This window comes from Eutrigla gurnardus (genome assembly GCF_963514095.1).
Source record: "Eutrigla gurnardus genome assembly, chromosome: 22".
NCBI classification, from domain to species: Eukaryota; Metazoa; Chordata; class Actinopteri; order Perciformes; family Triglidae; genus Eutrigla; species Eutrigla gurnardus.
In genome coordinates, this window is record NC_139933.1 from 7,916,200 (window position 1) to 7,941,143 (window position 24,944).

At 43.6% G+C, this 24,944-nt stretch overlaps 1 protein-coding gene across 2 annotated transcripts in view; it reads left to right on the top strand.

The window, feature by feature from the left end:
* Positions 1-2,489: 2,489 nt before the first annotated feature.
* kcnh4b (potassium voltage-gated channel, subfamily H (eag-related), member 4b) overlaps positions 2,490-24,944 on the top strand; it is a 34,594-nt gene continuing 12,139 nt past the window's right edge. The window contains exons 1-6 of one of the 2 annotated variants that reach the window (XM_084040563.1): positions 2,490-2,974; positions 9,901-10,134; positions 12,416-12,547; positions 12,922-13,055; positions 23,425-23,665; positions 24,517-24,674. In XM_084040563.1, coding sequence (XP_083896689.1) covers positions 2,899-2,974; positions 9,901-10,134; positions 12,416-12,547; positions 12,922-13,055; positions 23,425-23,665; positions 24,517-24,674 — 975 coding nt within the window. In that variant the 5' untranslated portion in view covers positions 2,490-2,898. The remainder of the gene's footprint in view (positions 2,975-9,900; positions 10,135-12,415; positions 12,548-12,921; positions 13,056-23,424; positions 23,666-24,516; positions 24,675-24,944) is intronic. The other variant, XM_084040564.1, reaches the window with a different exon arrangement.

The window sequence follows — 24,944 nt, forward strand, 5'->3', positions numbered from 1 at the left end:
TGCTTTCGCCATGTTTTATTTATTCATGACAGATTGTCTGTTTCTGATTGGTGTTTTAGTGAGATGGTGTGTGTGTGTGTGTGTGTGTCTGTCATCCTCACGTGCCTTGAGGATTTACACACACACACACACACGGAGCCTCTGAGCACATCTGCTCAGTCACAAGTTAATTCAATGCAAACAGCCAAGATTTGAGAATGACAGGCCTGATTTCTCAATGGGTTTGCCGAGGGAAGGAGGATGTATTCAATTTGAGAAAGAGATGTTGCATGCTGAGTGAATGATGCCGACCATAGAGCTTATCTATCTTACAGTTTGAACCAGGATTAGGGCTGTGGGTTTTCATTCATGTCCAAAGTGGTAAATAACACTCTGTTTTGTAAATATAAGAAGGAACTTTGAGAACCGAGAACTGTGGGAAACGTAGTTTGGGGGTAATATTTCACCTGGCCACCTGTGCGTCGCTCTGTCGTATTGGACACGTAGATAGTGAGCATGTTTAATGGATTAGCCTCTTTATTAGCGACAAGCAGAGATGGATGAACTATTAGAGGAAAGGACAACGAGAAGCCATTAAATATAGATAGCAGTGATGGGTTGCCAGGGCTCGAATAGGATCCGAGAGGAGGAACCGTGCTTCCTTACAGTCTGAGAGCTGGTCTTACTTTCACTGCTTGTGCTGTCCCTCCCCCCTCCTTATTTTTTTTCCAAGTGCATCTCACCTGTGCTGCCGAATGAGTAAAGTGTGCATTTTCAATCATATTTTCTCTACGGCATTTTCTGTATAGCATTGATGATCTCAGAAAACCTTCCATCACTCAGAGACAGAAATTGGTCAGACTGGACACATGAACCACATGTTAAAAACAAAATAACTTCAGGCCATTATTTTTCTCTTCCATGACCTGTTTATTCTCATACCAGTTACTGTCCCCCCCCCAAGATTACAAACTTCATCTCTGGCTTGAGGAAACGCCCACACAGCTGCTGAATCTGCTCAACTTTTCCCAGATTACTGACGCCCCCACAAGAAACTTGTAGTTGTTTACTTGACTTCCAATTTGCATAAAGCTACATTTGATGCATAGTCTAGCTGTATTGTGAAGATTTTATTTAAAAAAAAAAAAATTTAAACGGGCATATATCCAAGTTCCCAACAGATGGTGTTACATAAAGATTGCTTTATATCTTCCTAAAACACAACTAAAAACAATACATCTTGACTGTCATGCTAATATGGAGTTTAGGGTGCTGAAAGAAGCTTCAAAATGATATATTGTTATTGGTCGGGATTCTCACTTAATCTATACAACCTAAGCATCGACGTTTGGTCCATCGCCAAGCTCCACATAAATCACAGTGACAAAAAAAAAAAAACATTTCACCTTTTAACTCGGTAAAGCTCGGACCTTTCCTCCGACTGAAAACCTCTTATTGTCTGCTTTAAAATGAACTAAACAAACTCGGACTTCCACCTCCTGCAAAAAGCTTGTGGACGTTTTCTCAAAAATCATCCCATAAGTATCAGGTTCCTAATGTAGTTTCTTAATATTTAATGACGGTTACATTAATTAAATGAATAGTAAGATAATCTTTCCCCCTGATTACTGTAAATCCACTGTTGACAGCCTTCATTAAATATTAACACAATATGATAAACAATAGTTCCTGTTGCTCCTCTAAGCTGTGTCGTTTGCTTCGGTTAAAGTGAGTTAAGATGCAAATTTCCCATTGGTGTGTGTGTTTAGCACCAAGTCCTCATGAAAAACATCTCCAGGCTTATCCTTTTAATCCGCTCTTAGCTGCTTTTATCCCACAGCCTTAATTCTCTCGTAAGGATGCTGTAGATGCTGAGAGGGCGACCAGATCTCATCCAGCAGAGACGAGTTTGAAACAACAATACTCTAGGAATGGTATGTTTTTTTAGAGCCATACGGTCCTCGTGCAGCTCCTTCAGCTAGCTATGTGAATGTGTAAGGGAAATAAATTAATCTGAATATGTCTCCCTCCTCCACATACACACTCTTTCACAACATCCCTTGGGTCAGACATGACAGAGCAGCACAATGGAACACAGTCCAACTGAATACAATAGCCGACACGCAGGTAATCCATCTTTCCTCGAGTTTGCAGACGTGCACACAAAAGCCATGTGCAGATAGTAACACTATGGGGTGTAATGGTGCTGTCAGCTGCTCCAAAAGCATCCTCCCTCCCTCCCTCCCTCCCTCCCTGCCTTCGTCTTTCACTCCCTCCCCGTCTCTCTCTCTCTCTCCCTCTCTATACCCCCACCACAGATGAAAACGGGTCCCCACAGAGGATGCCAGCGTCTCATTGGCTGGGATATCACAGGAGTGGATGGGAGCAGGAGCGAACGAGAAGGCTCAAGGAGAAGCAACTACTCTGGCACAGCGTCTTGAGAGAGCACTGAGCTGAGGGATTGCAAGCTGTAGACAAATGCCGTTTTTGTGTCTTTCAGAGCCGTGGTCCTCCTATAGATGGAAGAAGCCGAGGGGGACTTACGGGATAACTTGCTGCCACTGGAATGAGCTTTCGGGCTGAGAGGTGCCGACGAGCAACAGCTGGGCTGACTGATCTGAAGGTCTTTCGGATCTCTCGTTGCTGACCGAGCAACTGCTGGTCATCGCTTTCTCCCCTCTAGTCAACCCAAACCTGAACCTCCGCGTTGTTGGAGTGAGCTATTTTAGTCTTCTCAGAGGGGGAGGAGGGAGGAGGCATCGCTTGGAGAAGGGTGGCTGTGTTACTGTAAATATGTGCCACTGGACTGTCACCCTCCAAGTCTCCCGCACCTGCTGAGAGCCCCTGGAAGCCACCTGCCGTGCCCCTGGGATGGTGTGACCTCGAGCCAGCTGTTGGCCGTCCCACATCGGGGTCAAGATGCCAGTGATGAAGGGCCTCCTGGCCCCGCAGAACACCTTTCTGGACACCATCGCCACGCGCTTCGATGGCACCCGTAAGTACAAAATGAGGAAAAGGTTGGGGGTGCCGAGGTGGCCTAGTGGTTCAAGTCTGATTGGGGGCGTTTGTTTTCTCTCCTCGTTGCCTTTCAGGTCTTCACTCTATCTTATATAATGAAAAAGACATTTTAAAATGATGCTTTGGTTGATGTCATCGCAGGGAATAAGTCTCGCTTGGTGTTTGCTCAGCGAGAGAGCCACTGGCAGAAATAAACAAGCGAGATGCATCTGTTCTTAGTCGGTCTCTGGTGCGCCGCGTCTGAACACCGAACACCACAACGCTGCCCGAAGGCCACGTCAGCTGGTGGTTTGCAGTGGGATCAAGAGAAAAGTTTGTTCTCACTTTTACAGTGAGACACCAGCAGAAAACCTTCAGATATCATTTTGTGTTCTCGCATTCGTCAAAACAAAGTTAGCTGCACGCTAGCCACCGCAGTCGTTAAGGCAGTGCCGTCATTTCTGCTTGACTTGTGCTTCTTGTTTTGCACCTCGGGCCACCTCCGGGGAGGTTGTGGCTCGTTGTAAACAGATACCGTGGGGGATGTCTGTGTTTTTGTTCGCTTGTCAATTGGGCCTGCCCTCTCTCTGCTATTGTGGCTGCCTTTACAAGCAGCTGGCCTCGCAGTCGTTCTCTAAGCTCGCCCTGACCTGGGGAGATAAAACAGTAAAAGTGGGTGACAATACAGTGTAATTGATGTGTAGGGTTTGCAATTATATATAGCTTTTGACTTGGGAGTCAGGCCATTCTAGAGGAACTCTCAGGAGACACATTGCTCATTGGGAACACTGGCTGTAGTTTTAAATGCAGAGAAGAGACACATTGAATCTTAGAGATGATGTCGGTAGTGCAAAGTTCAGCTGAGGTATCAGGGGTCAAGGACCCCCTGCTCTCTGGATGAACTACATCTCCCAGTGGAAGGGGAAGAATGCTTATTTTCTACCTATTCGTCAACGCCCTTAAACACACAAGAAACACCTCTTATTTCTTATTGGTCGTGATTTCTAGAAACATGCAGCGCTCTCACATGCTGTGGCATTTCAGCCCTCATCATCAACAGTCCTGCAGCGCTATTGCAGCTCTGGACGTGACGGCTGAGCCCACATCCACCGCTTTACGACGGCAAATTTCTTATTTTCAACATTCACGGCGACCACTGGAGGTGAAAACATGCAGGGAACACCTCCTTGCAACTACTTGCCAGTTTTTGCTACTTCCAAGTCCTTCGCAAAAGCCTGCCATAAGGCTGTGGCTCCTAGAGGAGTGGCAGAGTGCCCACGGCTCAAAATAGCTTCCTTCCTGTTGCCGGGGTGACGGGGTCCTGCCACTTTTGACATCGATGATGCTTAAGCACTTTGAGTCTTTGAGGAAAAAGATGTCCCACTGAAGAGAGAACACTTGAACTCACTCGCCCAATCAAGGACTTTTCGAATCCAGCTGGCCTCTTGTTTCGGGGAAGGCGCCATCTGAAAACAAGTGGCATTGTGGGTCGTGCAGCTGCTGATCTTGTTTCAGTGTCATTGCCTTTTTTTTAACCTGCTGCAGCTGAGGGTTGTTTTCCACTTTGGCTTGAAGACAATTTGGCTCTACTGTACATACAGTCCTTAAACATTAATAAGAGACCGTATTTGTTAAAGTTGTTTCTCCGCTTGGACGTTTGACTTTCACTTGAATCCTGTATTCGACACCAGAAGACTGGTTTCACATTCATCTGTTGAAAAGGGGGGGAGTTTCTCTGCAAAGTTGGGACGTATACATAGTCTGGGAGCCAATCAGGGTCCAGTATAGAGACTTACTTCCCTCCAAAAACATCTTAAAGTGATGCCTGTCTCACTGTTTTGTATCTGCAAAATAAAGGAAAGCAGAACTGCTGACTGAACCGACACGCAAGTTATCTAATGTGTCACTCCACTGCCTAGACGGCTATTTACAATAAGTGCAATTCGTACCAGACTTTATTTATGCAAACATCATCATCCTGTCGCATTTATTTATTTTGCACACGAGTGTTGTTTCCTCTATACAAAACGAGACCGCCCTCTGCCTTTTATGTGAAGCGTAAAGCTACTAAACGCCCCCTCAGCCATTCTCTTTTGTGCAAGTTTTCATACCTGCAGGGTTTTTCAGTGTAATTCCTCCAGTTTGTGGCTCTGAGTTGCTCATTCTCACACATATTGATTGGACAATGCTCAACCTCAGAATATACTTTTTATAAAACTGAAATCAATTTTAATCAAACAGATCCTTGACTGAGAAAATGTGTAGCATAGACCTCCCACCCGCCCCCATAAGCCAAATGTCAGATCAGGTTAAGTCACTAACCTTTGAACAACACAGTATTTGGCTCACGGCAATGTCAGCGTTCCTGTTTCCCCAAGGATCTGTGTGCATGTGTGTGCATTGAGGGGCTTGGTTCGTACCATACGTTGATTCTATGTGATGTGTCCGTATGTTTGTGATTGTATATCGATCGCTGTAGGGGAATTCTCCAAGGTCAAAGGTCAGGGTCACATTACAGAACGGCACCTTTGCCTTCAGCGGGGCAGATGCTTGTTGTCACCCGGGCGAAAAAAAACCTTGACCTTCCAGTGTGCCATCTGCACCACCGACGTGCAACGCCTGTTGTGTGTGTGTTACAGCATACACGCCTGTCCTTTACACCCGTCCCACCTCCCCCGGCTCCTTTACATGACCTCCCCGCCGGCGTTTACACATTGACAGCGGCGCTTGCCCTGTGGGGCAGCGTATCCACGGGGCAGCTGCAGGCACAGATAAGGACCGGGTTTATTTTCCTCCCCAAACACTTTCCCGTTAAAAGGCGACCGAAGCGGCGAAGAGGAGACGGGGAGGAGTGTCAGATTGAACCTTATGGAGCTAATTGTTACCCAGCGTTCACACTGTGGACAGAAGCCAGCGGAGAGCTGAAGCTATTCTATTTTTTGCTTCTTTGTATTAAAAGTTTCACAGGCGTTAAGTTTGATCCAGGCGTTCATTTGGCATTCATAACTTTTTTTCAGTAATTGCAGGATCGGTGGTTCGTTATCTTGCTTCTCCTAAATATATGTTGTAAATCCGCTCCTGATTTGCAGGTCTGCACCTTACGGTGGGAGCTCCGCCTCCTCCGGTGTGTGAATGTAGGTGTGAGTGGGTGTGAGGCTTTGAAAAGCACTTTGCACCATTCTCCGAATAAAGCCACCACATAAATGCAGTCCTCTTTTTTTTGAGGATTCACGACACGACAGCACAGATCCTTTTGTCAAACAAGCATAATTTGGTCCTGATGTTGTGAAAAAACAAACTATCCATGAAATGATTGATTTCCTTTGCCAGACCAGTGGCCTTTTCCTCCTGAAAGTCCTCTCCCTCCCTGCACCCTCACTCATCTGCCCCAGCAAGTAATTACATGCCGCTAGGTGGTAATTAGCTGGTGAGGCAGTGGCCAAGCCTCATGGGCTTCATCTGTCTCTTATACACTAAGGAACTTGTGCCACACGGACACGACGCAGGCTGCTTGCTGTCAGCAGTTAGCATGTAGCGTCGTTATGTCAGATTACAGTTGTAGCAAGTCAGCACAGATGTGTAAGCAAGGAAGCTGGCACAGCGGAGCGGCCACTCAAAGCAATATCCCTGGGAGGATTACCGCCTTAGAATTGAGGCATTGTCACAATCTCTCTCTCTCACACGCACACACACACACACACACACACACACACACACACACACACACACACACACACACACACACACACACACACACACACACACTTACTTAGAAATATACCAGAGAAGAAATAAGTATGCATTTGTAGAAGCTGAACTGAAAGTCCTGAGTTTTTTGTTGTTGTTGTTGTTTTTTTTTTTTTTTTCAAAGATCTCAACTGAGTTAAGACTTCCAGGATATAAAAGATCCACTCTTAAGCATACATACATCAATATAAGGAATAACTGCATCTTGGAAAGATTGGAAACAGGGAGAAACGGCAAATGTCTGTTCAAAGGCAACAAAATCCGTCTCCACGTCAACATAAATGTTTTTGCATTACTGTGGGAGTGCTATTGATCTTCTCATCTTACGTCAGCGAATAAATGTTGAACTAATGCTTTAAATATATTTTACTATAAGCTAAAAAAAAAAACTGCCCGCACTTGATTTGAATCATTTGAGCTTTGGAGTTTCCCCAACTCGAGTGAAAAGACTGAATCATGCCGATGACTTCAATGACTAATCTAATCCACCGTGTAAAAGCAGCAGTTTTCATTCCTCCAAACGCAGCATAAAAAGTTTCTTCCCCGTTGGCTTTAATACATCCTCACAAAGACTTACGACTACACCTGCCCTTGACCTACTTGAAGGACCGATTTAGGGATGCTGAGTAGAGATGCACCTATTCTTAGGTAACATTACATAAACCAGAGATGAATGCGGTTGCCCTCCGACACTTGCTGGCTCACTGAGTTGGGGTGTTGGACATATATAGAACATGAAAAAGAGGGCATGTTTTGTTGTTTTTTTTTTCAACTGGATAGGCTCACGCATCGTGTTCAGCCATTGTTTCCACGGCGATTTATTTATTTTGTGAAAAGGCAGAGATGGTGAGCAGTTTCTAACTTTGTATGCAAAAAAGCTTAAACATGATCAAAAGAGTTATCAGCTCTCTTCGTGACACCCATGAACACAAAGATGCCGCGTGTTTAAGTCTGAGGAACGGCAACAGTATCAAGGCAGAGCACAGGCGTAAAACCTCCTCTGCCTGTTGATGGATGCGACTAATGCCTGTCTCTTTCTATAATTCCACAGTGACAGTTTAGCTGCTGCTCACTGCACAACCAAGAAAGGTTGTCACCGCTCAGACAAGACGTCCCCTATGGACTGCTTTCTGCTCAGGCTGGCCAATTAAAGTGCGGGATTGTGGAAAGCGCTGTAACAGCTGCTTAATACTCCTCCTCCTCCTCCTCCTCAGGAGGCTCGCTCTCTGAATCCTCCCGATTCCACAGACGCCATGTGCGCTCCCTCTCGGCTCGGCGTTCAGAAAATGTGATGTTTTCATTCCAGTGGTAGAAAGTCAGTAACTGTGGAGCAGAAGTTTTATGCATCAGTGCTCATTTGTCAATAATTAGAAAACAAATATGCATAAATGTTAATTTAATTACACATAATCAGTACAATACAAATACATACAATTTGGAAACAAATATTTAAAAATAAACAGTATATCCACATATTCAAATCGGTTTACAAATTATCTTGACAATCTTGGTCACATTTATTGTCACAGTATGAAGTTACACTGCATCTACAATCTATGAATCTATGAATGCAAACTTGACCAAACTATAAAACAAAACACCCACATGCCTCCCCAATAATTAAGTTGAAGTCCCTCAATTACTTTTTTTCTTGTTTTTAGCATCACTGATGTGTATTTTGTTTTGAAATGTATTTCAAAAGTTCCTTCCACTGGTAGCTCTGGCACCGAGTCTGACAAAAAAAATACCCCACACTGCAGCAAAAACCTGCTTCAGCTTATTAAGGTCACATGCGTCAGAGGGAAACCGTGACGTCAAACTACACCTATCACCAGGATTAGTGTAAATGTAGCTATGCAGAATAAACTGTACTGCAGTCTAAAGTCAGTGGGATGAGAAGAAAACGGCACACGAGGCCCGTTGCTGCTGGAGAGCTGTCCGTGGTGCTGAAAGCATGGCGGGACACAATGAAGAGGCAAAGCTAATATGTTTTGGTTCTGAATGAACAGCACCAGTAGAGTGCAATATGCACGTCACATGATATAAAAGGCTGCACTCTAGACTTAATATACCACCACTTTAATTTGACATTTAGATGTGTTTTTTTTTTTCCAATATCGGTACGTTGAGATGCAAAGAACATACATGTAAGAGCAAGGGGGCGGGCTGGCAATATATAATAGTTTTATTGGATTTTGAAATTAGGTTCAATCCATCCCAGGGCCTGAGTAAATATTGAATATAAAGCCAATTTTAAAGTGTTTATTAATGTGTTTTTTTTTTTTGCATCCAAAGATAATTCAAGCCATATTTACTCTATAGACAATCAATTTATTGTTATACTTCATTACAGTTGGGATCAGTGGAAAAGGGGTTGTGTGACTACACATCTGACCACTAAAGATTAAATACTAATAAAGAAAAATACACACTATTTTGACCAAACAAAGGTCTACAAAGGCTTTTAATATTCTGACATGAAAGTGGTGGAACATGAACTTTAGAGATTTCTGTGTCTGGTTATCTCTTTTGCAATATCAACATCCAAATACATAAAGAATTATAAAAACAGATTGAATGCATCATAAAATCAAGTATTCACCTTCATCTTTCGTCTCCTCATTTCATGATTTAAGTTTATATTTATGTTCCTCTTTTCCCGCTTTCATACTCTCCTCTCATGCAATCGTGTTTTAAATCCCACAGTCTGATCCTTTATGGGTTTGCATCATGCAATCAATAAGCCAATCACTAACCTTTTGTGCTCTTTGTAAACTCCAGTAAGTTGTTTTTTATATCTTGCAGCCCAGGATGCCATTTCTTTCAACCGTCCATTATCAGTAGTCCTGGAATCACATAATGACGGCTCGGGGAAATTAATTTAGCAAGGAATTGAGTCCACACCAAAGTCTGATTCATGTTTACTTTGAACTTGTAATCTAGTGTTGAAGTAAACCTTCAAAGCTTTGACATGAGTTCAAAGTGCTGAACAGACTTTGATTCGAGTGCGATGAACACGTTTGTAAAAATCTGATTAAAGACGATGCTGTTCCTTATTTGTTACACATTTGAAAAAACAAAAATGTCTTGCGATGGCCTTGAACTTCATTAAATCCATTTTTTTCAGCCTCAATGATGCTCCACTTCTTCTCACACCTTTTCATGTCTTTCTCACAGACAGTAATTTCCTGTTGGGTAATGCCCAGGGTCACCGCGGCTACCCCATCGTCTACTGCTCGGACGGCTTCTGCGAACTGACGGGCTTCACGAGAACCGAGGTTATGCAGAAGAACTGCAGCTGCCGCTTCCTGTCCGGGGCCGACACCAGCGAGCACGTGGCCCAGCAGATGGAGAAGGCTCTGGAGGGCCGAGAGGAGTACCAGGCCGAGGTCCACTTCTACAAGAAGAATGGTGGGTGAACAGCTGATATGATAGGGAGAAGAGAGCAGCTTTCATTCGGATGTAAAAAGGTTTATCTGGCAATTAGCAAACCCGTCAGTTGATCAAACTCATCAAGACTTTTTCCTGTTCTGGTTTGATCAGGCTGTTTTTAACTGTTCAGTAAATTGAAGCATTTTCTTTATTATTTTTTTGTTCTCAACATCCAGAAGAGCACATTTATTTTTAGATGATAGCTCAACATTTCAGTTGAATAATGAATCTCTGATCCAGCGTTTTGAATACAGCAGGTCGGCGGTGCGATACGTGCTCTTTTTCAGAGTTACTGCTCATTATCATTAATGGGAAAACCATCAGATCGAGTGAAAATCTGCAGTCGGTTCTTCTAAGGGAGCCGTTCAAAAAGAGGTGCAAAAGGTGCTAGAAGGAATGAACTCGTGCGCTGCGATAACAAGCTTAAAGTCAGCCTTGAATACATATTTCCAAAGTCAATCATACTTGTGGATGGAATGCAGAAAATGTGGGACAAAGTAGTGGACACACTGTGTATGTGTGTGTTTTATTACTGTGGTTTTAAACCCATTACTTCTGACTTCCAGTTAATCCATCTGACTATGTCCTCGGCTCTCAACACGATGTCATGCAGCACGCTGGATTATGTTCCCAAACCTGCAGCCTCGAAGTGTGTGAACTGCTAATTACGCTGATGGATTACCAAATCTGCTCTGTAGCTTCTTGTCATCCTCTTTTTTTTTTCCAGTACGGTAAGTAAGTTACCGTAAGGCAGTGCCAGTACAACTAATGAGGGAAAGACTCCACTCATTTGTAATAGGCCCAACATTTCTTTTTCAAATATTCCTTTCAGTGACAGAAAAGGAAAGGATGAAAATGAAAGAGAAGCAATTAAATGTAAACGCTGTAATCCAAATGGCAGATATTCATGACTGGTGCAGTATGGCTATTAGCAGGATTTTCATGATAATTCAGACACTAAAGGAATTCAGGAGACTCAGACACACTCACCTCTCTGGGAATTATTCAGATCCAAATTACTAATACCACACTGTGAAAAAAGCTCTGCTACAAGTTAAAGTCCTGCATTGAAATGTGTGTGTGTGTGTGTGTGTGTGTGTGTGTGTGTGTGTGTGTGTGTGTGTGTGTGTGTGTGTGTGTGTGTGTGTGTGTGTGTGTGTGTGTGTGTGTGTCAGTATAATTAGGAAAAAAATTATTAAAGCTTAAGAATAAAAGTACTCAATGCAGAAAAATGAGCCCTGTGATTGTTATACTCATGTTATATAATTATTCACACAGTAAACAACACATCGTTGAATTGAAAAAGAGTTCAACAGTAAATTCCTGGGTTTACATTAGTTTGTAAAAATATAATATAAAATAGTGACTATATGTGTATTATCACCAACCCATCAACATATAGGGAGTGTGTTGTTTCTATAGTAGCCTAGAACAGACAAACCAATCACTGACTCAGTTGCAATCTACACCCCCACCACTAGAGGCCACTCAATCCTCCATACTGCTCCTTTAATCTCTGTTAATCGATTAATCAACCGATTTTTTTTTTTGCTGTGTTTGTACATATTGATGGGAAGTTTTGGGCCAACATTCTGAATTTGTAACTAATAACTAAAGCTGTCAATATTTGAACAAACTACAATATTTCCCTCTGAGAAGAAATAGCCCTGAAAATTAGAAGTAAAAAGTACCTCAATTTTTAACATAAGTACAGTTAGCTAGTCGCCTGCTGCTTGCAAGCAAAATGCACAAAAAAAGCTGCTTGTTTCGTGTTTTTACACCCATGGCTTTTTACTAAAACACCGCCATCTACACACACACACACACGCACACACACACACACACACACACACACACACACACACACACACACACACATACACACACACACAGTAGGGGTACTTTAAGAGAGATGTGAAACATCTGTTTTGGTGGCAGAGCACAGTTTCCCCAGTGTTGCTAATGAGCGTACAGGTCGCAGCGTTCTATGGCTCTCCTTCCCTGCCGACTTGTTATAACCAATCCGCTGACATTCGCTTTGCGCATAATCCTCCCCAACATGATCCATATCTAATTGGGGGGGTATATTTTTAGAAAAGCTTTGCCAAGTATCGGCGGTTCAGACGCGGCGAGAGCCGACGTGACACCAGACGTCAAAGGCCTTGCCGTTAATAGCTTTCATTAAAGTCATTAAGGAGACGTGAAACATTTAGATGTGTGTGTTGATGAAGATTTCTGTTTTTTTTTCTTTTTGTTCCAGGTGCGGCCTTCTGGTGTCTGCTGGACATCGTGCCCATAAAGAACGAGAAGGGCGAGATGGTTCTCTTCCTTTTCTCGTTCAAGGACATCACCGATACGTATGGAAAGAGCCACCACAACAGCAAGAAGGAGGGTAGGTTACAAGCCCTAAAAACTAAAAAATACTAGCTTTATTTGCTTACTTTGGGTGTGATTAAGGAGCAGGTCGTCCTCCCAGCCCCCAGCTTTCATTTTCTCCTGTTCAGCACTTCACTTCATCACTGTCACATTCTGCCCTGCGGTTTTTGTTTGGGCTGGCAAACGTTCACTGAACTGTTTATTTGCAGTGGGGGAGTTTTGGGCAGTGTTGTGTGTCCTCGAGTGGAATCTTGCGAATATGAAGCTTTAAGCCAGGGGAAATCATTTTTTTATTACAACGCCATCCAATGATAGTCGAGTACATATACGCGGTTGTGTTTTTGTGTGTGAGTAGAACAGGAGTTCTCAGGTGTTCGTTGTATTTGACAGTTTCAGAGGACAAGAGGCACAGGAGGAAGAGCAGCTCTCATTTCAGCGAGGCCAGGAAGCGGGGACGCACCATGCTGTACCACCTGACCAGGCAGTTCTCGCGGCGGGGCAAAAGAGAGGTGAACTTGGGTGGCGTGAGTAGTCTCTTCTTTGGCTGTGATTTTTTCCTTTTCATGTGTGGCTGACGTGCCGACCGTCTCCGAAAATAACCGTACTCAGACATGCTGCAACGACTCCATCTTGAACTTAAATTATTAATGTTTAAATCTAAAAAGAGGAGTTTTTAAGGAAGTACAATGTGAGTCTTGACCCAGATCGCCCGGAGTGTGGCTTTTTAATCTTGCATGGAAGCTGTTGTCTGGCGGCTTTAAATGGACAAGAAGCAAGGTTGCTGTGGCAACGGTGACACAAGATGCTTCCGGCTGATGGGAGGCTGGATGCATCATCATTACTTCTTTTGGAGGGGAGATCTCGCCATGCCAACACCTCGCCAGTAGGAACTCCATGATGAGACTCCCTCTAAACCTTCTTTACATTATCATATAGATCTCAACACTTTCAGATAGCGTGTCATTTTACTGCTGCAAAGTGTGTTTGTATTCCAAGCACCTCAAGAGGCCACTTGTTGTGGTGAAACAGACCCTTGCCATTGTCCGCTTTTATCGCCACTCGTCTTATTTTCTACAAAACAAAGGCTTTTTCGTAGGCTTTGAATAATAAAATCTACGAAACACTCCAAGCAAATGTTATTCATGCGAGCGAGCTCTTGTTCTGCTCTCGGATACCAAACAGAAGCAGTTTTTTTTCCAATTCTGAGATAATCCCGCTGCCCTCCCCGCGGAGGCTCAGCTACCAACTGGGTCTGTACCAAACCTGTCCTTCACAACGTGGCGTTTCATCCCAGGGGGCTTCAGGCCAAATCGGCACATTTCAGGGAAAAACAAATCCAAACAATGTCGAAAACCTGGGAGACATTTGGGATTCAAGTGGGCACTATTAGCATTTGAAAATGGGGGGGGGGAGTCAAGAAATTTAAATTACTGGTGCTTGCATGATAAATTGAGTTGTTGACTCACAGAAAATTGATTGAGTGTTTAAATAATTCATCACGAAAGGTCAGATGTGAGGATTTTTGTAACAGATGTTTGGGTTTTTGATTGTTGGAAAACAAGCAAATTGAAAAGGTCACCTTGGACTTTGGGAAACCGATTTCCATATTTCACTGTCTTGTGGCATTTTATAGACCCATTGATAAGGTTGAACGAAAGCAGTTTGAATAAAAACTGCAGGTTCTGGCATGGCAGTGATGAATCCCCTCACGTAAACCTGACCTCCTGTTAACACCTCAAGAAAACAAAAGCTCTGCCGCCGCCGCTGCGTTCAGACCCGACCTGCAGGTGTCTTCAACGTGCCACACCTCCCTTCTGTCCGCCGCCCCTCCTGCTGCCCTGCTTCCTCGTTACCTACTTACAGATAGCACTGTTCAGATACACCACACACATGCAACAGACAGTAAAGGACGGCCTGAGACAGACATTCAGAATGCACAATATTTATCATTCAGATTGTATTCCAGCACGATTATATCCTTTCGCGTGGTTTCTCTTTCTATCTCGCATGGAGATTTAAAAGATTTAGGAATATTCATTTTCACACATGCACACGCTCTCCACTGGGTGATTTGCCATTTTTAAAGTGTTTATTAATCCCTGCTGAGTTTTTATCTCTTTCTGCAGTTTAGTTCAAACTAACTTTTTTGCGTTCCGCGCAGAAGAAAAAGACAGAACTTTCTCTGCCTGTAACCTTAGGGACTGATAACGGGGACGTGCAGGAATGAACCCTAAAACCCTAGAAATTAGTTAACATTCTTGCACTTTCGGTTCCCTTGGCTCAAAGTCAATGTTTTTTTTTTAACTGAAATACATTCTGTTAACAAAAGCTTAAGAGATTTATACATTTGCTCTACAGTGTATGGAAATTGTGAAGCTTTTAAAAAAGGTGGCTAAGTGAGACTGCAAAACATCATCACACCAACTAGTTTTTCCTTTACAGCAGATTTTGTGGAATAATGAGATTGGTTTATTGAAATCCAATCAAATAAGATTGGATTTCATAAAACACCTGATCGGTTATTCTTTTTATTTTATTTTATATATTTATGGGGTAAATACTCCCTGAACCGAAGGACTATTAACTCAGACAGAGCATTCAAGTGTTTTTTCCTTTTCTATCAAAGGGAATATTTTAACTTCATTTATTTTTATATAAAAAGTGAATGTTCTTATAACTGCCACGTCTCTGCTTCTTCTTCTTCTTCTTCTGCTTCTTCTTCTTCTTCTTCTTCTTCTTCTGCTGTTCCCGGCCGCGCTCCATGGCAAGACGGCCACCAGGCACTCGCTGACGGGCCCTCCCTCTGGGCCTGGCTCCAGACGGGAGCCCCGGGCTTCCTCCAGGCCGGGTCACTCCTCTTCTTCCTAGGTTATTCATGGGAGTCTTTTGAACCATTCTTAGTCTGGCCCCTCACCTGAGACCAATTTGCCATGGGAAACCCCACCAGGAGCACAAAGCTCCAGACAACACAGGCCTCAGGGTCATAGGGACACGCAAACCTCTCCACCGCGTTAAGGTGATGGTTCCCGGAAAGGTTTTTTTTTTTGGTTGTGGGAAACCGGAGCGCCCCGGAGAAAAACCCACAGGGGAGGGGATAATATGGGAGGGGTTGAGGAGGATATTTAATTTGGCCGCCCTTTTTTTTATAATTATATATAGCTGTATTTTTTTTACAGCATATATTATTTTCTGAATTATAAATTTAGGGCCAAATTAGGACACAGCACCAGTTCAACGTCTTTTGCGCAGACCGATGCTGTGTCGGAACCTCTTGAAGAGAGATTTCTTCTTCTTGGGGGGCTGCACCTCCTCTGGCAGCTCCACCCAAGGAAGACTCTGCTCGAGGCTTTCGACCTGGAGCTCAGTCACCAGTTGGTCGGGTGAGTTCTGGTGCAGCTCCTCAGCTCCCTGAAGATCAGCACCATTCACAACCTCGATGTCTTCTGGTTCCTTCGCCAGCTCCTGGTCCAGGGTCCTCTGCTGGAGTTCTGCCTTTAGCTGAGATAATTCAGCTCGGAGGTCCTTGTTGTCCTCCTCGGCAGTCTGGAGGTCATCTGAGAGCTGCTGGTTGGTGGAGACCTGTTTTCTCAGGGCCTCCATCGCCTGCTCCACGTTTGAGCTCCTCAGTGAGGTTCACCCTAATGCTGTTCTCTTCAGCATTGATTCGCTGCTGCTCACGCATCTGCTCAAGCAGCAACGTTTTTTTTTTTTGGTTGTGGGAAACCGGAGCACCCACAGGGGAGGGGGTAATATGGGAGGGGAGGAGGAGATATTTAATTTGGGGCCAAATTGTTTTTTTTTTCTAGTGGGGGGAAACCGGCGCTCCCGGAGAAAACCCACACGACACAGTACAATTCACTGTGCCGCCCTTTTTTTTATAATAATATATAGCTGTAATTTGTTCCAGCATATATTATTTTCCGAATTATAAATTTAGGGCCAAATTAGGACACAGCACCAGTTCAACGCCTTTTGCGCAGACCGATGCTGTGTCTGAACCTCTTGAAAAGAGATTTCTTCTTCTTGGGGGGCTGCACCTCCTCTGGCAGCTCCACACAAGGAAGGCTCTGTTCGAGGCTTTCGACCTGGAGCTCAGTCACCAGTTGGTCGGGTGAGGTCTGGTGCAGCTCCTCAGCTCCCTGAAGATCAGCACCATTCACAACCTCCATGTCTTCTGGTTCCTTCGCCAGCTCCTGGGTCCTCTGCTGGAGTTCTGCCTTTAGCTGAGATAATTCAGCTCGGAGGTCCTTGTTGTCCTCCTCAACAGTCTGGAGGTCATCTGAGAGCTGCTGGTTGGTTGAGACCTGTTTTATCAGGGCCTCCTTCGCCAGCTCCTGGTCCAGGGTCCTCTGCTTGAGTTCTGCCTTTAGCTGAACGAATTCAGCTCGGAGGTCTTTGTTGTCCTCCTCAGCAGTCTGGAGGTCATTTGATAGCTGATGGTTGGTGGAGACCTGTTTTATCAGGGCCTCCTTCGCCAGCTCCTGGTCCAGGGTCTTTTCAGATAAATCAGCTTGGAGGTCCTTGTTGTCCTCCGTGGCGGTCTGGAGGTCATTTACCAACTGCTGGTTGGCGGAGGCTTGTTTTATCAGGGCCTCTTTCGCGAGGTCATGGCGCAGAGTACTCTGATCAAGCTCTTCTTGCAGATGAACTAGTTGATCTCTGAGGCCTTGGGCGACCTTCACCTCAGCCTGGAGATTAATGGTTGTCTCCAGGTTGATTGAGGCCTGTACTTTCAAGTACTCCAATTCCTCCTCCTTTTCAAAGTTCTCCTGCCTGAGGCTCTGGATAGCCTTCTCCTGCTGTTCGAACTTTTCCTGGAGGATTAAATGAGACACCTTGAGGTCCTCATGCTCCCTCTGAAGATCTTTCTTCTTCTTTATCTTCACGGTGCAATGGACTGCAGAGGCGATCTCCATTTTATTCAGAGTCTCTGGCTCACTTGCCTTCTTGAGCATCTCCAGTTCGCCACGGATGGCCTTGCCCCGATTGATGTGCATTTCTTTCAGGGTCTTTTGCCGTTTGAGCTCCTCAGTGAGCCCCATCCTAATGCCGTACTCTTCAGCGTTGGTTCGCTTCTGCTCACGCAGTTGCTCACGCAGCTGGTTGATGGTCTCCTGAGGGGTCAGTTGGACACGAGTCCTCCTGCTGTTTCCCTGCTGCATCTTGGCTGCAGGAATGATAGTTTACAAGATGGTACAATGTAAACTGGCTTTCGCCGAAGAACAGATGGACTAGAAGAGCAGACTGGTGGAGACAGCCCGCTCCAGATGTAAAAGTTCTGTCACTATCTGTTTGAACGTAGATTAAATTTCGTTCCTCTCACAAAGTTGCAAAAAGTTCAAAATATCACTATCTATTCACTCTCAATCACTTTCTCTCTAAAGCTCTCTCTCTCTCCAAACTCCAAAAACTCCACGATGAGTTCTGGTCACTGCTTGTATTTATACAGTCCAGGGTCACGTGATGTCACCAGTCATCAAAGACATCAGACATCAAAGCACATTGTACATTCCAAAATGAAAAAAAAAGAAAAGAACTTTCAGGTTGCCATAGTAACCACTGCCCTTAAACATGTTTACATTGTTTTTTTGGTTTTTCATTGACTTCAGCACCCCAAAAGTTCGCCATACTTTAACTTCCAAACGTGATTAAACATTTAAAACGTTCACAAGACTGTGGACTTTATTGGGTCAAACATTCATGTCGATGATCCACACGGTTTTCCCGATATCGCAGTTTGAGTTTGGTGAAGTTTCAGATGTTATAATGGGTGTGAATGGCGTGGAATCTTCAGCTTGTGTCGATATAATATAATATTTCCAACTATTTAGTAAGTCTACCAGAATTGTATTTGTTTTATGTTAACATTTCACACATTTTTTTTTATATATACTGTATATATACAGTATATGCAGTATATACAGTATATATACACACGTTCCACTTTTTTCTTGGGTACAACCACAACCACGAATCATCATTCACCTGTCTCCTTGTTCGTTCAGATTGACTGGCATACAGACAATCTTATTTCCCAGTGAAACAGGAAACAAGGAAACACAGGCAGGACATAAGGTCGGGAGGAATTTGATGATTCAAAAGATCTCTCTCTCGTTGGTACTCGCTGATTTAAGTACGTGCGGTTAAAATCACGTTTTTCATTTCAGCTTGACTTTAAAGGGCGGGTCCACCATTATGATTATCATGTTTTTAAATCATTCTGTAGCTTCCCACTGCTGTTCCCATATACACATATACCTAATGTAACCTGGTTGGCAATCTTCTGACCCCACTCCGGTGTGCAATCACAGGCCGAGACGAACAATCAGCCTGGCGGACGACAAAAGAAGAAGTCGTTAATGATATGACACACTTTAAAAGAAACTTTCTGATTTACTCAACATGAAATACAAGGCCATTAAAAAGCATTGCCTATATAGACTTTAGTATGCATTGTAGACATAGCACTGTGGTGTCCATGGGACCACTTTAATGACACATAGGCAACCTATTTACCTGAAGTAATGTTCCTCTCTCGTCCCTCTGAAAAAGCGTTGGACGTTGGAACATGCATACACACTTAGGAGTCCCCATATCCTCAGAGATTCTCCTTGTTGGTCAAAGTTTCCTGGAGATGTGATGTGAAAGCACAGCTGCCATTTTTTTATGGTTCGCTGAGAGGTGATCAAAGCACTGTGCTAATGTAACAAAAAGTGATCGGGCTTTAAATAATTCATCACATCATTACACTGAGAGACATTAATAGATTAAACAAATATGTACTGTTCTCACGGGGCTTTCTCTGCTCTGTTAATGAAAGACGGTGGACGAGTGTTGGAAGCACAGTGGGTCATTAACCTTGCATCATCTTGCTTTGCATGGCGACGTTTTGAATGTGTTAGTATCTACAGTTTGCATACTTGGATGGAGTCACCATTTATGCTTTCTCCCCCATCAGACACCTTCAACCTGAAATAGAAAAATAATTGTCTGTCTTATATAATTAAATTAAATCGAGCCAAACTTGAAAAAAGGAGAACACTATTAAAAAAAAAGAGAGTGAATAAGATTTTTAATTGTGCTGTTTTTATGCAGCTATTATAATTCTGTTGGGGCTTAGTTCGAGACTTATTTTATGTAGCATAATCCTAAACATCTGATATCACATGCTGTATAATTAAATGGCTATAGGTCTATCTTATCAGTGTGTAATGTATTTAATTTATTATTTATTCAAGTACATTTTCTATAAACTTGTCAGTTGTTGTAAATTCATAGCTTTCGGATCAGGAACTCTGGAGAAGCAACAACTCCGGTTTAGCCTTCGGACAGTTGAAAATGAGTCTTACTGAAGTAAACTTGGTTTTATTTGGCTTTTAATAGGCCCCTGATGTATTTCTGTAAGGTCTTTGACAGCTCTTGTGATTCTATCAGTGACTTTGGAAACCCTTTTAATCCTGCAGACCCACCACCAGTGTGAAACAGATGCACTGCAGTTTGCATGAGAATGAGATGCAATAAAGCAATAATGACACGCAACACACTTGAGACAAGTTAGCGTCGGCTCGTTTTGTATCTCCTGCGTTACGTCTCAGTATCACATTTATATATCTGTGCAGTTTATGTTGCATTATACATATCAGTGTTACACAGAAACTAAAATTCACAAGTTGTTTCACGATAATAAGGTTGTATTATCAGTCGGCTGCCCTCAGGCATCCGTTTTTATTAGACACAATTTAACTGGATGGTGCATTTCATTAAATTGCCTCCTCATAAAACATAATGTAATATTCCTTCTGCGAAATTGCTGCTGCTAGTAGTAAAAACACAACAGAAAAGAATATGTTAGGAAGGTGCAGACGCCCCAAAACATGTTGTTTTATTGATAAATTCATCATCGCAGTAGTGTTAAACACTAGAGATGATATTTAGAATCATAACTAATTTTATAAATCATAGTTCATAGACATAGTTCTCCATATCGAGTACTTTTACTTCCTTTTTCTTACTTCTTTTCTGTGTTGAACGCACGACTAACATGTAACACCGTATTTTTGCTACTTGAAGTTAAATAATGGGTCAAACTCCTTCCACCGCTGCCATCCTCCTACTGTATTTTTCCCATTCTGTTTTCATTCATCTCTGTCTGTCTCCCCCTACATCTTTCTCTAACTTGGTCTCTGTGTTTTTGTCTCTCAATAACAGTTAGCTAACAACGTCTTCCTCTGCCTCCGCAGCCAGCCACATCTATCCTGACTATAGATCTCCATTTAGCCTGTCGGCCTGCCAGCCGAGGGAAAGGAAGGAAACGGGGAGCTATAGTTTTTCCTGGGAAAGATCAGAGCGCAGCCATAAAACATAGACAGTCAGACAGATCTGGCAAGTAACTGCTAACGTATGAATTAAAGTAGAGAGATTTCAGAATGGAAAGCCTTATAGAGCTCTTCCTGTATTATTTCCATGCTGTAAAGGTTGCATCGCCTCCTCAAAAACATGTTCAGCTTGAGTTTTTCCTTCCCAAAACGCTGAGTAGTTGATGCTGTCAAAACACGAGTGCGTCAGCTACTCTTAACGAGGCACACTAGTGACGAGTACCCCAGACTGGATTTTAAGCTCAGGGAAGATCCACTATAGCCCGTGTCGCTTAATACACTTGTCAAAAGCTGTGAATCTGGAGGCATTTTTTTTAAAGTTATGATTCAAATACTGTGAAATACAGAGCTCATAGTTTGTGTCCGTGGCCTTTCCTCTCACATCTTACTCTTCCTGAGAGTCCACTTTCAGACAGCGACTGTTTCTCTTTAGTCTCAGAGTGGAGTGTAGTGATCCTAGTAAGTGTCGGGCAAAGCGGGGTCAGCTGTTGAGTGGTTACATTAACTAGTATTTCTGGTCTTGTGGTCTTTTTGCTGTTTTTCTCCCTAAAAAGTGAGACCTAAGGAATATTTTGGGGTTTAATTTCAAGTGTGTAGATTCTGTGTTTGTGCATATCCTCTTCCACCATCGAGGACAGGCTTTCATCAGCGCCCAAAGCATTCTGGGAGATGTAGTCGGGAGCAATAAGCTCTGAGCTACACTGTGAGTTAATGAAGTGGGAAGGCCAGCTGTAGCAGCGTGACGTGTCCCCGAAGTGCTGGGCTTTTCTTTTTCTAATCACCGCGATGTGCTCGGCCGACGGCCTCCAGTGCCAAAGGTCGGGTGGGCTCGCTGACCTCCGCGTTGTAAGGCAAATTAAAAAAAACTAGCCCAGCTTTCGCTGACATTGCTTGAACTCTCGGTGGCCGCAGCTGTCGGCGACAGTCAGCGAGTTCCCTTTGCTAGATTTCCCACCTCGGTTACAACTGACTGGAGGGATCCTGTGATGGATCACTTGACCGGAAAATGTGCAGCGTCAAGCAGCCGTCATCAATACAGTTCTGAAAGTTGGATTTTGGACATTTTTGCTGCCATTATAATGACCGATACTTCTCTGGAATCTATTTGAAGATCCTTTCTTTGATTCGTACAGTGGAGTTTGTCATTGTCTCGCTCTGGTATTTTTCATTTCAAAGGTTTCCATCGTATCCCCAATTACTTTCAAGTAGTCGGTCTATTCCCTCCATGTCAGCTTCAGGGCCCTTAACGGGAAATCTCATGTTTGAGAAGTGGCCACATTATTCTCGGTTAAATGACATGGCCTATTTATCTCTCCTTTTGTTCCCCCCTCACTTTCAAACAGTAATAGCTTCTCCTCCTGTCTCACACACTTGGCTCGGGTCATTATGTTCCAAGTGTATGGCTGTCACATCTTGATTTTGATCCTTATTTCCTGTTTTTTTTGTGTTTCTCCTGCCTGATCACTAACTCTCCCGTCATGTCAGATCCTCTCCCTCATCTGGATTGCAATCGGTTAAATCCCCTCACCTGAGCTCCCCCCTTCCATCGCCTCACCTGGTCCTCATTAGCCTCATCAACCATCAACCGCCAGCTTGTCTCTTCAGCATCCTTTCACCTGTTTAATCCTGCCTGTCCGACACCTTGCTTCTTGACCACTTTAAAGTTTTTTGCCCGTCCCTCCTCGGTTTTTCCTTGATTTTTTTTTTGCACTGATTAAAGGATTTTGGACATTCAGCCGCTTCTGAATCCGTGCACTCCGGTTCGGTGATTTCTGTGTCGTTAAAATGGCCCCATTTGGAGAATGAAACTCTCATTGTGTGCCGAATGGATTCCCCCTCCTCAACAGCAATAGCATTTAATGCTTTCTATGATTGGATTTTCTCAATTAAAAACCAAAATTGTGTGGAATGGAAGCGTGATGTCCAAAAATAAAAGCATGGCCATCGTACCGCACCACCTGATACTTAAAGCACTTATGGCATTTGGGGGGGGATTGAAGTCAATCAGAGGCCGAGTCATGTATGAGATTATCGGGCGTCGTCGTCGGTAATAAGCTTCCCCCTCGCTGACCACGGCCCCGTCTCTGTCATTTTGCATTACTGCTGCATGACCATTTAAAAGGTTTGTCACCGTCTATAAGGAGGCTGCCGTGAACTGATAACCGGCAGCATGACCGCATCTGTTTCACTTGAGTTGCCCACCGTACTGAATCATTGCCAGTCGGAGCACAAGAGAGGGTGTTGACATTTATATTGTCTGTTTCTGCAAAAAAAAAAACGGCAAAGTCCATCTGATTACCATTTATTTTCACGGCACTCCACCTCACGACCATCTGCTTATCAAGTCATTCATTTATGCAGCTTCTCTGATGTGCTTTGGGTGGTTTTGTATATTTATCAACATACGCTTGAAATTCAAGAGGCTCTTAGCGCATGAGTGTGTGTACACTGTTTATGTTTATGCATATGTGTGTGTAGTCTAAAGATATGTATTTGTGCTTCTACACTTCTCTTACAGGGCATTATAAACAAGCCTTCCATACCGGAGTACAAGGTGGCAGCGGTGCAGAAGTCCCGCTTCATCCTGCTCCACTACAGCGTGTCCAAGGCCCTGTGGGACTGGCTCATCCTGCTGGCCACCTTCTACGTGGCCGTCACCGTGCCCTACAACGTCAGCTTCACGCCGTACGATGACACCGTCACAGCTGCTCGCTCCACCATCGTCAGCGACATTGTCGTGGAGATGCTCTTCATCATCGGTGAGTGTTTCCAGCTGTTGAAGGTTACATTTAGTCCCATCAGGTCATGTAGAACGGCGGAGACGGTGAGATTTGAATCCAAACATCTGTCCATTTTCTTGCCACCTATAGCAACAGGGCAACAAGAGCCATTAGGCATCCCTTTTCCCCTGAAAGTACCCCCAGTTACAGGCAACCTGGGTTTTGTAGTCCCCTTTAGAATGCACTGGCTCTCTCCCCTCAAAGTGTGGATGAACAGTGGTTTACTTTGGCGTTCATATGGAGAAGGAGGCCACAGAAACGTCCTTTTGCTTGTTCCTGCAAGCTAAATATAATGCATTGGAAAGGTTTTAATTTTTTATGATTTTTGCAGCTAACAATGGTCTTCAGGTTGCTGTTCTAAAATGTTTCTAAACAATGTGAAAATCTTGATTTATTTAAGCCAAAATCGCATTCATCACCGTAACTTCTTAGCTTCTCATAACTGAGATTCGTATTGAGCGATGAGCCAACATCTCTGCAAATTTTGACAGCTTGGAGAGCAGATGAGAGTTTCTACATCAGACCACACACCCAAAGGGTCTGCCTGTTTGTGTGTGTTTGTCACATTCTCACACTAAGATGAAGATGTTCCATATGGATGCCTTAAAGCAACGACATATTCCAGCTGTTTCATATTTGCATGCATTTTCCATTTCTCTAAATATATATATATAAAATGAGATTTCCAATACAAAAATTGGCACACTACCCGTTTTATACATTCAGAAGAGGGAATGACACACATCCTGGTGTGTATGTATCATATTAGGATTAACTAGGATTAAAACCAAGCTTTCCTCACTGTATATGACTGTTTTTTTTTTTTGCAGACATCATCCTGAACTTCCGCACCACCTATGTGAGCCAGTCGGGGCAGGTGGTGTATGAGGTGCGCTCCATTTGCATTCATTACGCCACCACCTGGTTCTTTGTGGACCTGGTGGCTGCCCTGCCCTTTGACCTATTGTATGCCTTCAACATCACAGTGGTGAGTGCAGCGGATGATAATATGCTCGGCCATCTCTTTTCTTTTTCATCTGCCCTTTTGTTATTGCTGCCATAAGCAGCAAATTGATTACTTATAATAAATACCTGATGTGTTTAGCCTTTTAAAATTTGCTACCTTGCATTCTGTAGGCTGCTATCGTTGCTGCCTGCCTGTGTGACTCGTTCTCTCTAAATGGTGAATTTTACACACTGCTTTTCCCTGCTGTGATATTCAGCTATTTATATGGACAGTCAAAGTGTGTTTTTCTGT